The sequence below is a fragment of the Podarcis cretensis genome, assembly GCF_951804945.1.
Source record: "Podarcis cretensis genome assembly, chromosome: 11".
NCBI lineage: Eukaryota > Metazoa > Chordata > Lepidosauria > Squamata > Lacertidae > Podarcis > Podarcis cretensis.
The window spans coordinates 3,426,520-3,442,033 of record NC_137180.1 but is presented as its reverse complement, the minus strand read 5'-3'; the positions used below and the strand labels follow the sequence as shown (position 1 = coordinate 3,442,033).

The following is a 15,514-nucleotide window of genomic DNA, read 5'->3' as shown; positions in this document are numbered from 1 at the left end:
CTTTTAAAACCAGTTCAAAAACAATAGGGTTAAACCTGCTTGAAGTGGGAGAGCTTCTCCTTATCTCCATGAGCTGTCTCCATGCAGCAGGGCTGAGGGGGATCATCTGCCCACAAGGCACACACAAAGGTAGCCATTAATGCTAATCACATCTAAACAGGACTGAGCCTTGGAGCAGCACTGGCTGGTTCAACTGCCTCTGAAGGCCAGGAACTCCTTTTCTGCTCAAAGCCAGATTTGCTCCTGATCGTCTTTATGCTGGGTTTTAAATGATTGTATCAATCAGGCTAATCCAGCGCTATGACCATCACAAATCACAGCAGCATCAGGATGGGAATTGTATCAATTCTGATGGTGCTGGCAGATGGCAAAATGTAAATTTTAAGGGAAGGGCATGTTTCGTGCATGTTCTGTCCTCCTCAGCACTCCAATGAGGATCCTTGAGAATGGCTGCCAGGCAACTTCCATGGATCACTGGTCAATATAAGACACCTTTATTCAAAGCGTTTTGGGGGTTTGGCTAGAAAATAATGTTATCGTTTTCAAAGAGAGTGAATCCATATATTTATCATAATAGTTGGACAAACTTGAAACTCTTGCTTAGCAATGCAATCCTAGGCAAAGGGAAGTCTCAGGCAAGTGCAGACAGCAGCCTCCCACAACCTGGTGATCTCTGGATGTTTTGGGCTACGACTGCCATGAAGCCCAGTGAGCTTGGGCAATAGTCCATAGGTGGGAGCTGCAGTCCAGAATTCCTGGAGGGTGTCTAAGACAGCAGCCTAAGTCTCTGTTCTAAGCTTGATCTGGATGGTACTGAAATCCTTTTTGATGTACCTAAACATATTTTCTTTCTCCATATGATCCCTAGGGAGGTGAGGAGGCCCCGCCTGCCCTGTGTCCGTCACTGGCTGCACAGCTTCTATTCTGCAGGGTGCCTGACAGAAAACACATTATTTGTCTCACTATTTGCTATGGTGACATTTACATAATTAATTGCACAATTAATCAGTTTATTATTATATGACTCCACACCATTCGTTTCAGTGAATGAAAATGGGATATTCCACAATGCAAACTGGAAAAAATGTCCTCAGGTATATATCGTTATGTAGCATTTGCAGACACAAACAGTTGCAGAAAATACCAATCATATATGCTGGATTGATTTCCATTCTGGACACTGGATGAATAAGCAAACATTGACAGTTTCCGATGTCTTTTCTGTTTTCGTCAGAATTTTTTGACATCACTAATGATCATTAATAAAGCCTTACATATTTTAAAAATGTATTTCACATACCTCTTTGGACTAATTGTGAGGAAGTGCATATAGCTAGCTGTACAGGGACTCTTAATGTGGAACCTGCTGCTTCCTCCACTTATTCATATAAAGGCCTGGTTCACAAGACGTGGTAAACCAGACTTTGATTGTGTGGACTCCCAGAGAAGAGCTCACAAAATCTTCCCCGGTTCCTTTTGCTCCAATACTGTGCTGAGCTAAGCCACTGAGCTGACAGACCCTCTGTATCCCTATTTTCCAGGGATGTCTCTGATTTGGAGAAGTTGTCCCAGTTTCTTATTTGAACCCAGAATGTCCTACTTTTCCTTAGGATGTCCCTATTTTCATCGGAGAAATGTTGGAGGGTATGAGCTGAGCATGTCTCCAGATTTGGTTTTGTGATTAAGCTCTCTCCTCATGAATAACAACCTGCAGCCTGAAAGTTCCCTGACAGAATTTATTTCACGTTAACTAGGAGAAAGTGGAAGATCCAGGTAAATTTAAAACATTTTTAATTAGGAAACTTCTATACTGAACTATCAGTGTTTAGTTCAAATAGTTGCTAGTACAGATAATTCCAAAATTCAAACACAGCAGCATTTAGAGTATAATTTCATTGCTAAGTCAAGAAGGCAACGTCAAGAAGGCAATATTTTGTACAAAATATTGGTCCTTATTGAAAGCATATATGACAGCTTATAATTATAGAAATGACGAAAACTAGCACAGAATACAGATCTCTCTCTCTCTCTCTCTCTCTCTCTCTCTCACACACACACACACACACACACACGTCTCATACCTTGCAGCCTTCACATGTGATGACTCCATAGTGTATTCCAGAAGACTTGTCACCACAAATTTTGCATGGTATCACTTCAATTTGTGCTAGAAAAGAAACAAAGAATTAGTGCATGCTTGACAATACAATTTTCTCTCTTTCTTCCTTAATTTTGCATCATGGAAGAGACAGATGGACAAGCCCTTTTCCTGCCTAGCCATAACAAGTGACTGTGAAATTGTATCCTACACTGATGCAAGTTCTCAAACCTTTCATATAGTTTGGTTTTAATGAGCTCACATTATCAAGCTCCTCCCATTCCCCTTGAGAGGGTGCTCCACAGATTTCACCCTGAATTTACTTATCATGACATTAAGTCAGACTTCTCCTTTTGTTAATTATACCTCATGAAAATCCATTCTTCTCCTCTACAAATTAGTCTTTCGCTTCTCATCAGCCTTCTAATAATTTTGCCGGCAGTGATCTTGACCTCTCCCACACCCTTGGATAATGTACTGTGTAATAACAAGTCCTCAATTGCTCTTGACACGGTGCAGTTCATATCATATGATCACAAATACAAACCGTAGTCATCTAAAATTTTCATGAAACTCCATATGACAGAGGCAACAAGGCATTCATTGTTTCCATAAGCATATTCAGATTGGTTCATCCAAACAGCAAGACTGTCTGCATTTCGAAAGCTAGGGAGATCCCATTTCCCCCATCCTTTATCTCTCAATAAGTACCAGATCACATATTGGTTTTCAATGTGGTAAACGCCTCATTTTACCACATAATCACATAGTGAATGTTATATATCTGGCCATAAAGTAATTCATGTGAACCACACAGCTGTGGTGAACTTATTTCTTTATTTCAGCCAATTACCAGTATTTATGGTGAACATAGTTTTTACTAAGAGAGTAAAACAGGAAGTAACTCTATAAAGTAAGGGACAATTTAAACCATGGGTGGAGAAACTGAACTACAGCCCCACCCTCAAACCATTGGCCATACCAGCTGAGGGTGATGGGTGTTGGTCCTGCAACTTCCAGTGGGCCACAGATTTGAAGGAAAGTTGTGAATGTATGGAACTGTCTCCAGATTTTTGGGTGGGGAAAAATATGCAGTGAGGTGAAAAGGCTCACCACGTACAGATTTCACCATGCCAATAAGTTATATACATGTCAGCTCTAAGGACTGTCAGTTGAACACATTCAGAAATATGGATCAAGAACCCTTCTGTATATAAGAAAGGAATCTCAAGATGTCCTGCTTTACAGTCAAGCAAACTGGCTGTTCTACAAAAAGTGCACATAAAAAAGCTAATTATGTTTTACAAAATACATCACAATTTAAGCATGATGTATGATGAGAGTTTATGACTAAGTAAAATTATTTAGCAGTGATTACTTTGGGCCTATTCAATATGCCACAGCCACAAATGATTTATATGAAGATATTGTATAGAAATGAGCAATTTCACTACAAACAAATGAATTACAAGCTGGTTTCCAGAAGACAGCTATTCACAGATTCCTTGGGAAACAAGCAGCTTTTTCACTTGTTCGTGCAACACATGTTCCAGGCATCAGAAATACTCTTGGGATGCAGCATTTGTAGAGTATTGTGCAAATGGGTAGAACAATGGGTAGCACATTGCATCTAGGAGCAGAAAGTCTGTTTCCTCCGGAGAAGCAACAGAGGGAAGTGTGTGGATACAGAATGGAGCCCTGGTAATCTCTGTGGTCCAGCAGCTTCTACAAGAGCTCTTGAACATGCTTTTCAAGCTGCACCATGCATGAATTGAGACACCAAAAATGCCTGATAACATGATATATGATATGTTTCAAGAACTGCTACCTTGGGGAGCTGAGCTGAGAATTTCTGAAAAACATGTACCGTATTTTTCACTCTATAACACGCACCCGACCATAACACGCACGTAGTTTTTAGAGGAGGAAAATCCGTAGGCATGCCACCTGTAGGCATTCCCTCCATAACACGCACAGACATTTCCCCTTACTTTTTAGGAGGAAAAAAGTGAGTGTTATGGTGCAAAAAATATGGTAATTTTTGTAATACGCTTACATTTATTTTTTTTAAGCACACAAACCCAGAACATTTGTTCATATGCCTGCTGAGAGTATCATGTTGAGATGCAAAGAACAGTACAACTAGGTTAAGGCATGCAAGGAAGTGTTAGGCTTGTGTTTCTTACATAGCAGCCTCACTTGTGGTATCACAAGCAGCTTTGGCAATGGCAGAACTTTCAAAAGCAGATTGTGATCTGGCTTTTGGGAAATAGGAAGGTGAAGGCTGATGACCAGAGGACAGAGAATCAAACGTACCTCTGGGTGTGGCCAAACCCTTGGGTATACTTAAATAAATTATCAAGATTTTGGATTGCAGTAATTTATTCTGTATTGCTTTAATCTGTCCAGATTATCTCCACTACACAGCACTAACATAGGAGTACCAGTGCATGGGTTTGTTTGTTTTTTTAAAAAGAATAAATGATAAATGCCAGAAAACCTACCTACCCCAATCACAATGCATCACCATTTTGTGAATATTTTCTATGTTTATCTTTTTTAAAAATAAGCCACACACTGAATGGGCACTCCTACATAGGAATGTGTGCTCTGGGGCACACATCTAGCCACAATTCTTCTGCAGCTTTTCATTTTAAAAAAAGAATGAATAACACAGTACCATGGCTATACTGAAGCCGCTCTACTCTCCTCCCCAGTCTGTGAGATAGGTTTATCACTTTGACTAATTCTGTGAAAGGAAACAGAAACTGACCATGCAATATGAGACATGCACATACAGTGGTACCTCAGGTTACAAACACTTCAGGTTACAGACTCTGCTAACCCTGTGCACATACCCTGGGTTAAAAACTTTACCTCAGAATGAGAACAGAAATTGCGTGGCGGCAGCGGGAGGCCCCATAAGCTAAAGTGGTACCTCAGGTTAAGAACAGTTTCAGGGTAAGAATGGACCTCCGGAACAAGTTAAGTTTCGTAACCAGAGGTACCACTGTATTTTTAAAAGCTCCTCAGGACTGGTTTGCATACTGGACAGAACTGCTAAATTCCTTCCATGTGCTTGTCCTTGAGCCCCGTTTTTCGTTTTGACAAGTGCTTGTTAGGATTGCAGGACTCACTGCACTGTGTTTGCTGTGTGCATTCATGCCTCCAGCTCAAATACTATCTCCACATGCAATTCCGGGTTGGCGCCATCGCCGAATGGCGGACTCCCTCCGAGCTCCGGAGGGAGCCTGCTTGGCAGGGGCTGGGTTCTATCGCGCCGGCGACGCGGGGACCCTCAAAAACCATGGGCGCTGAAACCCATGGGCATGGTGACTCGGCGGGCACCGTTTGCGTCCCCCCCGACCTGCGAAGGAGCCTTTTTAAAGGCTGCGGAGCGGGTGACAGGGGGGGGTGGTGGTGCTGTGAGTCCTCCGCTTCCCCTGCTGAGCGAAGCCGCATGCCATTCGACGGAGAGCGCTGACTTCTTCCATTGAAAATTTGGACTTTAAAAGAATAACCCGTGAGTAATTGGAACTTGGATTAAAAAAGGGGAAAATTCTTTTTAAATTCGGAGCGAGCGGGGGAGGTGCAAAAAGGAAGTCAGCCTCCCCCCTGTTGTAGAGGAGCTAAAGCAAAGGATTTGACAACTAAGATCGAGTGCAACCTTTTTTTGATAAAATTATTAACTTCGCGATGGAAAATCATAAGACTGGGCTGGAGGAGAAAAGTGGAATGTGAATTAAAAGGCAACCCCCCCCCCCCCGGAAACCCCGGGAGCGATCCGTAAGAGCGCTGGGAGAGGAGAAATAGAGGTTTTGACAGCTGTCAAAGGAGCTGTCAAAGCGGAAGAACAAAAAGAGAACTTTGTTACGAGGACTTTGCTGGTCACATTTGTTACAAATTGGATATAAATTGTTTAAAACAAGGAATAATAAGTTACTTTGACTGTTGGGTGTGATCGGGAAGGAAACTGAGTTATTATAATCCCTCTAGAGGAGCTGTGGGACACTACAAGTATTGTTGGCATCGAATTTGAATAGGACTTTTTATCTCCTGGGAAACTGCAGAAATGGAACACTATTTTGTCTACAGAGGTCTACACACTAAAGGAGACAATAGATTTATCTATTGAAGAATGGAAGGGACTTGACGTAATGTTTTGTTCCTGAATAACAAAGCCTCTGCAGAGGAATTAGAAGCTTTTTGGAATTAGAACATTTGTGCAGGAGAGCAGGAAAAAAAAAAAAGAGGAGGAGAGAGAACAACAAGAACAACAAGAATAACAAGAACTGGACAAAGTTGGAAGATAGACTCCTTCCAAGATTGGACATGTGAAATCAAAGATGACCAAAAGACGGCAAAGACTAATAAAAAGACGGCAAAGCGGACTGGTGAAGGACTGTGGTTTAGATGTGGGAGCTCCAGGATGACAGTAGATATTGACGGACATTGGGAACGCAACCGGGAAAGGGGGGAGGGAAATTTGGAATCCAAAGGGTGTTAAATTACATTTTATTCTTTTTTCTATTTTTCTGTTTATTTTAATCTGTATTGCATATTAAAGAGGGGAACTCGTGGAAGGGAACAGGTCGATTTTAGGGGATGGGAAAATATTTTTTAAATTGGGTCAATGATAAATAATTTTAAAATTTGGGGTAAGAATTTGTTGAATCTATTTGAAAGAATTGGAATACAAGAGGGGGAGGGGAGGGGAAGTACTGGAAGGATGCCAATGAAAATTAGGTTTTAAATTTGGATGTTTTTCTTTTTCTGTTATATTTGAAAATCTTTAATAAATATTATTATTTAAAAAAATACTATCTCCACATGACTGTGGGACTGAGGCTGCATTCACATGGCAGTTTATTCCATTTCTTTCCTTAGGGTTTCTTTAATTTCTGCATGATATTTAAGCTTTCATGTGACGCAAAAGCCACCATCAGAAAATGAATTACATATAGTGTATGTTTGCACTCATCTTCATGTTTTTTGATTCCAATAAAATATCGGTTTACAGCTCCCTTAACCTTGACAATTGCGGGAGTAAGTGACAAAATTTTGGGCAATAGACTGGAATCCAGTTCTTTCCTTCTCTTTTCATTGGGGAATCATGGGGGGACAGAAGCATGTGCAGAAAGCATGGGAGAGTAGTGACATTGCCCAATATGTTAGTTGTTTCACACCATGCCCCTGGTGTGAATGAAATTTAGCATGACACTGTCATATTGGTCAAAAAGGGACAGTTCCACAACACAAAAGGTACTGCAGTGTGGAAGGAACAATAGAAAATGTGACAGGTGCACTAGCATTATAATCAGGAAAAATAATGAAGTTTTCCTAATGTCTAAATACACCCTGAGTGAACTCAAAGACAGCAAACAGAAGAGAAGGAAATTGATGGTAACGCCACCTGTGGCCCTTTTTAAGGAAGGGTATATCAGGTGAAAGTGTAAGAGAAGCAGCCTTTCTAGATGTCAACATCTTACGGTGCTTGACAAGTATTATGGTGCACAGCCAAGTGCTCTAGCAGAATGCACATCACTGCAGGAAAGCTGCCAATGAAGTTTATATGCTTCCAGCTGCCATTGCCCCCATCCTCTCAGTTCTAAGGTTGAGCCACTTGGGTTTTGTGAAGAGCTGTAACAACAGCTGGAGTTCCTTCTCTTGCTTGAACAGTCAAGCCTCCCCACCCACTGCCATCTAGTGGCTATGTGCCAAACACCACACCAACCATGTGAACTGAGGTACAAGGTTTGGCTGATGCTCCCTCCTACACAGCTCTGACAGCAGTTAACTGGAAATGCTGGAGCAGTTGCATTTCTCATCCTTCCAGTTAAAGCCACTTGGACGTACCTAATGCTGTGCAGGACAAATAGCTCCGGATTCTTTCCATAACTAATAAAAAAGAGGGGGAAACATACTTGATGACTGTGATAGCTCATGGAACAGGCATCCTCACTAGCCTAGAGAAAAGAGATTTAAAGATGTTGGGAAATGCAGACTTGATGGCGTTCTCATAGGCACTCCTCTTTTGTCTAACAGACAGCAGGACAGTTTAAGGACTTGTAACAGAAAACTCAAATCAATTAATTGTACAGGCCTGAAGAAAAAGAAGCTTGTGTCTTCTCAGAAACATCTTGAATTACTGTAATTAACACCCAGTGTACCAAGTTTCCTTTGCAGATTTAATGATTGTCAGCAGCTCCTACACCTTGTTCACATTGCAGCTTTGTTCGACAATCTAGAACTAGGTTTCCCTCTCTTTTTTCAAAGCTTGCCACACTTCCTCATGCAGGCAGTCAAATAACTGACAACATAATACAGCCTGTGGATCTTTCTTTCCAGGGTGGTCAAAAATGGGTTTCCCTTACCAGGTTTGCCACATTTAAAGTTTCAATCACGTTTTGCAGGTCTATGCCATTCTAATGCCACATTGAAATATGAAAATTTGCCATAAATATTGGTGTGGGCTGCCTTCTTAACTTCTGCTTGTGATCTTGATTCTGTGGACTTGTCTGTGTGGAAGATATATTTCCACCTCTGTCATCTGTTGTGACAATGTTGTTAGAAAAATACTTGCAAATATAACATATATAAATATATCTGACTGCTCTTTTATTCAGAATCCACAAAACCAGGTAATTAGTGTTTGGTACCTATGGAGGCATAAGGTGCCAGGTGTTAGAGGTCAAGGTCCCTTTGCACACACATCCCAATAATATATTTAAGGGGGCTGCCCCCCCCCAGTTGATGGGGATTGCCATTCAAATGGGTTGTGTGTGTGCCGTGTCGTGTGATTATGTGGGGTGGGGCTTACCTGGGCTCCCCCAATATTTTATTCAAGTCGGCACCCCTGTATGGAGGCTTTGAACGTGTTTGACATCCAGCCACTGCTGGTGCCTCTTGCAGCTAGGCATGGTGAAGATTGTTTCTATAAAAAGTGATTCATGAAATTGTAAAGAAAACTGTGCAACAAGGTGATTTTTTAACAAACCCAAAGCCACTTGGTATGTTCAGCATAATTCTAGCCAATAATTGCAAGCATTTTCAGGATGTCACAGCAGCTCAGCCAACAATGGGTGTAAGAGAAGAAAGCCTCACTGGAACACTACAGATGACAGCCAGCTTTAAAAAAATGTACCATTATGCATAGTCTCACACAGGAAGCAGCCACAGTGGACGGGAATGGAAATGGGACTAGAACTTGCTAGCTCCAACAAATAAATCAGTATTTGCTATTGTTCTTTGCAATAACAAATGTCCTGACAAACATGGGTCAGGAATGAAAACCTATGTCCTTCTTACACCCCTAACCATTGCCCAGTGGAGTTTTTTTGATGCCAAACCCCTATCATAAATCAGCTTGGGAAATCCCTTTTAAAAGCAATTTGCCATGTGGCCTTGGAAGGTTGCTGTCCAGGGAAAAAACTGAATGCCTGCTAGGTTCATGACCTAGCTTCACAGCTTTCCTTTTTTAAAAATTTTGGCCATTAGTTTTTACTTTATATATTAAGTAATAAATGGCTGCATCCCTAAAACTGCATTTACTTTTGAGTTTCTGGGCTAAACATGTTTACTGAATGAAATGATGGGAACGATGTTCTGAACCCTTAACAAAAGAGTAAGAAATGCGAGTTTAGAATGGCTACGGTGACAGAAGACATTGCTGCAAAATAAACATAAGATTATTTGTTCTTCAAACCCACTAGGCCTCAGAGATTCAAGATACCATTTCCCTGATACAGCACACTTTCCCTAAAGAGATTACGACTGTAATCCCAAATATTATGCTAGTGCAGGCCATCTCATATTTGAGCTCATCAGATTCAATGTTCTGCACATAATCTCCAGCAGCTTTAGCTGGTGTTATATAAAGCTGCCCAGGGAATGGCTGTCTCTAAGTAGTAATGATGACCACACAGTAAAGTAGTAAGGGCCACACTTTTCAGGACATAAGGAGGAGGGGGTTGTGTAGACATTACATTTTACTCCTTGTCTCCCCTCCCCCCCAAAAGTGTTCCATATATTTCTAGGTACCTGCAATCTTAATGAAAAGTATGCAATATGACATTTCTATTTACAAACCAATTATTTGCTGTCTTCTATATATAAATTTTCTTCCCAAATTTGTTTTATACAATAATCTCTTGGTGTACTAAAATTTCCTAGTGACACATTTCCCTCCAAGTTTCAAAATAGGGATAACGCCCACAACTCCCAGCAAAACACACACACACCTGGAGACTTTGCTATGTGTTTGCTATATGTTGTAGTCATTTATTCTGCAACAGCTTGCTTCTCCATCTACATAAAAGCCAACAACACTGTTTGTTCTTTTGGTTAAATGTACCGGTATATTGGAAAATTTTCTGACAATATGTTTCTACCATTCAAAATACACCAAAGTAGCTGGAGTGATATAGCAAGTTGTGCCCTGCTTTTGTGCTTGTAAACATGTTTATATTAATGTGCTTTACAGACAAGATACATCTATCCCCAACCCACAGGGCCAACCCAATACCTTTCCCCCAAGAATCAACCCTTCACAAAGCCATTGAGGTGGGAAGGCAATCAGGGCTGATTACCAGACAGCTCAGGGAGCAAATAGAACTTGGGAATGACATGACAGAGATAACACTGGAAGGAGCACATATCTTGTAAAGGGCAAATTCTTTCCTCAAATATCTGCAAACGCTGCACAAAAGAAAGCCCAGAAAACAATCTGACTATTTTAAAAGTAGTATGATGGGAAAAGACTCATCCTTTGCAAGTGGAATATGTTCACAGTGTGCAGGAAATGTTCAAAAAAGGGTGCTTTATTATTATTATACTGCCCTATACCTGGAAGTCTCAGGGTGGTTCACAAATTTTTTTTGCTATCATGTATCATGTCCAAACAGGGACGCAGGTGGCGCTGTGGGTTAAAGCCTCAGCGCCTAGGACTTGCCGATCGAAAGGTCGGCGGTTCGAATCCCTGCGGCGGGGTGCGCTCCCGCTGCTCGGTCCCAGCGCCTGCCAACCTAGCAGTTCGAAAGCACCTCCGGGTGCAAGTAGATAAATAGGGACCGCTTACCAGCGGGAAGGTAAACGGCGTTTCCGTGTGCGGCTCTGGCTCGCCAGAGCAGCGATGTCACGCTGGCCACGTGACCCGGAAGTGTCTCCGGACAGCGCTGGCCCCTGGCCTCTTAAGTGAGATGGGCGCACAACCCCAGAGTCTGTCAAGACTGGCCCGTACGGGCAGGGGTACCTTTACCTTTACCTTTACCTTTATCATGTCCAAACGGTACAGTGTGTGACCACAGCAATTAATGCAATTTTCTTCTTAGATGTCATTATTTTGTTATTTACTCTCCATGAAGAACAAACCTAACTATTTGTGGGACTGTCATTAATTTCAAGATGAATTGAGGAGGTGTTGTCACAGTTATTTCACAGCATTCCAGATATTAACAAGGCAAAAACCATTTTACACAGCCCAGGGGATGCCCTACACTGCTTTTTGATGCTATAACACAGAAACAATCTATAAAGAGGAGCAGTTAGTGTTCATCATGTTTGCAATATAATCTCAGTTGAAGAGTAGCTCTCAGAATGGGACTTTTGAAAAATAGGAGATGTTAAATTTGGGGACAGTGACCTAAAGGTGTACATTGTTTCAAGACTTAGTACAAACCTATGCAGAATACTACTAGAAACACACCATTCTGTTACTCCACCATGTGGAAATGGAACTAGAAAAGATGAAAGAGTTTGACATAATTAAGGAACTCGCCTAACCTACCTCGTGGTTTGCACCAGTTGTACCAGTCATCAGCATCTGATCTTTATAGGTTATCAAAGCAGCAGTCAGAGAAAAATATGCACTTTCCATACTGAAGGACTTTCTCCCAAAAGCAACAGGAGCTGAAGAACTTTCCAAAGTCGATGCCTCAAGTAGTTTGTAGTGAACACTTTTGCAAAGCAAAGCACTAAACTGACTATCTTTCTCACACTCTTTGGGACCTCTTGTTATCATTGCTTGCCATTTGGAATCACAATGCTCTTGAGATTTTTCACAGAAAAATGGCAGAACTCCTTGGAGGCATAAAAGGAGCCACTGTTTTCATGGCACATCAATGAAATACCAATGACAAAACACTATCTGTCATCTTGAATATGCTCTATGAATCTGGACACAAGTGAAACAAGGAGAAATTAATTTCTTACCATGGTGAAATAGAGCGACCACACAACATGCAATAAAGCCACTCTCAGAAAAGCTCCAAGTCATAAGGGACCCGAAAATATCAATTAACCTAACATTACAGAAATGAGGTGCTCTCTCTCAGAATGGTGATCTATATAGGTTGATATTTGCAAGACAGTTCAATAGAGGCAATAAGCCTGCTACTGAAACCCAACATGTCCTGGGTTTGAGGAGTAGAACATGAGGCTACCTTAATGAAAAAATGGAGTTGATCTCTAATAAAGTTCTGTGATGTCAACAAGTCCACAATGGTTACTGCTGATGCAAGCAGCTATGAACTAGTCTGAGTGTTACTACAGCTTTTACAGATACCGATGTGATCCAACTTATTTCCTCACAGACCATAAATCTTCAGTGACCTTAAGCAGAAGAAAAGATTTGAGTCAAGTACCATTGCAATGTGAACATCTAACAATGAGATTCACCCCAGTAGTCAAGTATGTTCTATGAAAAAAATTGGTCATGGCAGATACCTTGTCCTAAGCCCCACAGTGCAATTGATGGTTACTAGTTAGAGTAGGATGTCAAGGCTTCTATTTATACTGTGTGATGTTACTCTTTTTATTTTTTATTCTTTATTGAAAAATAGAAAGTACATAATTATGAGTGCACAGAGTAAGATAAGAGACAAACAACAACAACAATAATACCCATGTAGAAAACAAAACAGAACAACAAAAAAGCAAATTATATACATTACAAAAAAAGAGAAAAAATATTTCAGTAGTTAACCAGCCCTTAACCTAATATGGCATTGTTTCTCTACCAGCATTTGAAAATCAGCATAATAAGATGAAAAAAGCTACAGTGGTACCTCGGGTTAAGAACTTAATTCGTCTTAACCTGAAACTGTTCTTAACTTGAAGCACCACTTTAGCTAATGGGGCCACTGCCGCCGGAGCACGATTTCTGTTCTCATCCTGAAGCAAAGTTCTTAACCTGAGGTACTATTTCTGGGTTAATGGAGTCTGTAACCTGAAGCGTCTGTAACCCGAGGTACACTGTATTCAATCAGATCAAGAAGTTCAAGAAGTCTTATACTGTATCAGATTAGGATGGCTTAAATATCTTAGCAATGCTTCAGGAATGACTAGAAAGTATTTTGACGACGATGAATCGGAAGGCCCAATAACAAAAGGAAACTGTATTGTTGTACCACAACCCATAACAACCAAAGAGTATCAATAGTGGACATCTAAATTTGTTCGCTTTGGCATATCAGGTGGACTTGTCACTGACAATGCAATCAAATTTACGGCAGAGGAATTATGGTCATTCTGGATATTACCACTAGCTCAAGCAAGTAGGGAGCCAGGGTACGAGTACGAACTGTGAAAAAAATCTTGAAACTCCTGTATTTCGCCTTTTAAATTCTGGATCTACGCTACTGATAGTTTCCAGATTGTGGATAGGAAGACTGACAGTACAGTAGTACCTTGGATTACATACGCTTCAGGTTACATATGCTTCAGGTTACAGACTCCGCTAACCCAGAAATAGTACCTTGGGTTAAGAACTTTGCTTCAGGATGAGAACAGAAATCGCGCAGCAGTGGGAGGCCCCGTTAGCTAAAGTGGTGCTTCAGGTTAAGAACAGTTTCAGGTTAAGAACGGACCTCCAGAACAAATCAAGTACTTAACTCGAGGTACCACTGTATTCTTACTACATAGAACACCACCCAGGGTTCATCCAAACTTCATTTTGCACCATGTTTTTATGCAGAGTTCTGGGCTTTAAAGCTCTGTGTCCAGGTGTTGGTGTTGGTGTTGTTTGTCCCGACACTTTCCCAGGAAAACAACAATGCTTGGCTATGGAGCTTTAAAGCATGGACTGAGGCCTGGGAAGTACAGCACCTAAGGAGGTCTGGATGAGCCCTCACTCTGGTTGAGTTATTTGGAAGCCTTAAAGATTATCTAGCATTTCAACAGTACTATTCAGTAGTTGTTTCTTTAAACCAGGGGTGGGGAACCGCAGGCTCAGGTGCGGAACCAGTCCTTCTTCTCCCACCCTGAGGACCCTTCTTTGGCCATGACCCCATCCCAGACCACATACTTTATCCTGCTCCACTCGCTCCTTGAGTGCTTTTGTCTTGCTAGATTGTGTCCTTTGGACTGTGTGAATGCCTTTTGCTTGCCTGAATGAAGGATTGGAAGGGTGTGTGTGTGTGTGTGTGTGTGTGTAGAGAAAGAAAGATATCTCAGTTTTTGTGAGGTTGAAATATACCTTACTGTACAAAGGGTAGAGTCACATCCCTTGCTCCACCTCCTTTAGCCTCCGGCCCTAGTCACTTCTGGCATGTGCTCCAAAGTAAATTGACCAAGAGGGAATGTGACTCTCAGGTTGTAAAAGGTCCTGCACCCCTGCAGTAAACAAAAGCATGGAGATATGTTGAAATCTTCTTCGTAAAGTTTAGTTAGTAGGTGACTAGTTTTAACTGGTTGAGCCAGGACTTTCCTGCTACTGTTCCATTCTTGTTAGAAATAAGCAATGAAGTTCTTGTCCAACTTCCCTACTAGTGTGTCCTCTAAGTCAGGGATGGGGGATCTGTGGACCTTCAGATGTTGTTGGCTACAACTCCCATAATCCTTGAACACTCTTTTCACTGCATGTATGCTTCAGGAATCTGCACTTGGCCCCAACTTTCTGCCTATGCAGGGCACACCATGGCAGCAATGAGGGTGTACAAAGAGTCAGTTATTGCTGCCCAGGGCCACAGGAAGACTTTATGTGCAGGAACAAATGTGGGTGTCCAGTTCATCCCCTACACCACACAGATAATGTCACTTGCTGGACATTTCAGACAAACGGTCAGTCAGAATGGAGGAGAAAGGTGATACAAATTGGAAGTCTGCACAGTTGAGCAGTGATATAGAATACCCACTTCACAAGTGATGTTACCTGCATGGTTGAGGGGATAGATGGCAGGGATTTTTCATTATAAAAAATGGGGGCACAGAGCATTGGCTAACTATTTCCTACACAAAGTGGTAAAATCCTTCAGTGTGTGAAACAGTCGAAGGTCACAACATCAACAAATGCCATGAAACAGCATGTTTAAAAATGAGTGCAAGTTTTGAACTAAAATGGGCAATGACTTGCCACCATTTAAGCAGGCCAAGAGCACTACAGATCTGGAATCTTACAATTGCAGAATTTCATACTGGCTT

At 41.5% G+C, this 15,514-nt stretch overlaps 1 protein-coding gene across 2 annotated transcripts in view; it reads right to left on the bottom strand.

Moving 5' to 3' along the window:
* Nucleotides 1-15,514, bottom strand: part of RORB (RAR related orphan receptor B) — a 152,954-nt gene that overhangs the window by 46,933 nt on the left and 90,507 nt on the right. The window contains exons 1-2 of one of the 2 annotated variants that reach the window (XM_079996116.1): nucleotides 2,465-2,480; nucleotides 2,082-2,167 (exon numbers count right to left, since the gene is read on the bottom strand). Coding sequence is in view for 1 of the 2 variants with exons in the window: in XM_079996115.1 (XP_079852241.1) it covers nucleotides 2,082-2,167 (86 nt within the window). In the remaining variant the exon portion in view is untranslated. Of the gene's footprint in view, nucleotides 1-2,081; nucleotides 2,168-2,464; nucleotides 2,481-15,514 lie in introns of those variants that run through there. The other variant, XM_079996115.1, reaches the window with a different exon arrangement.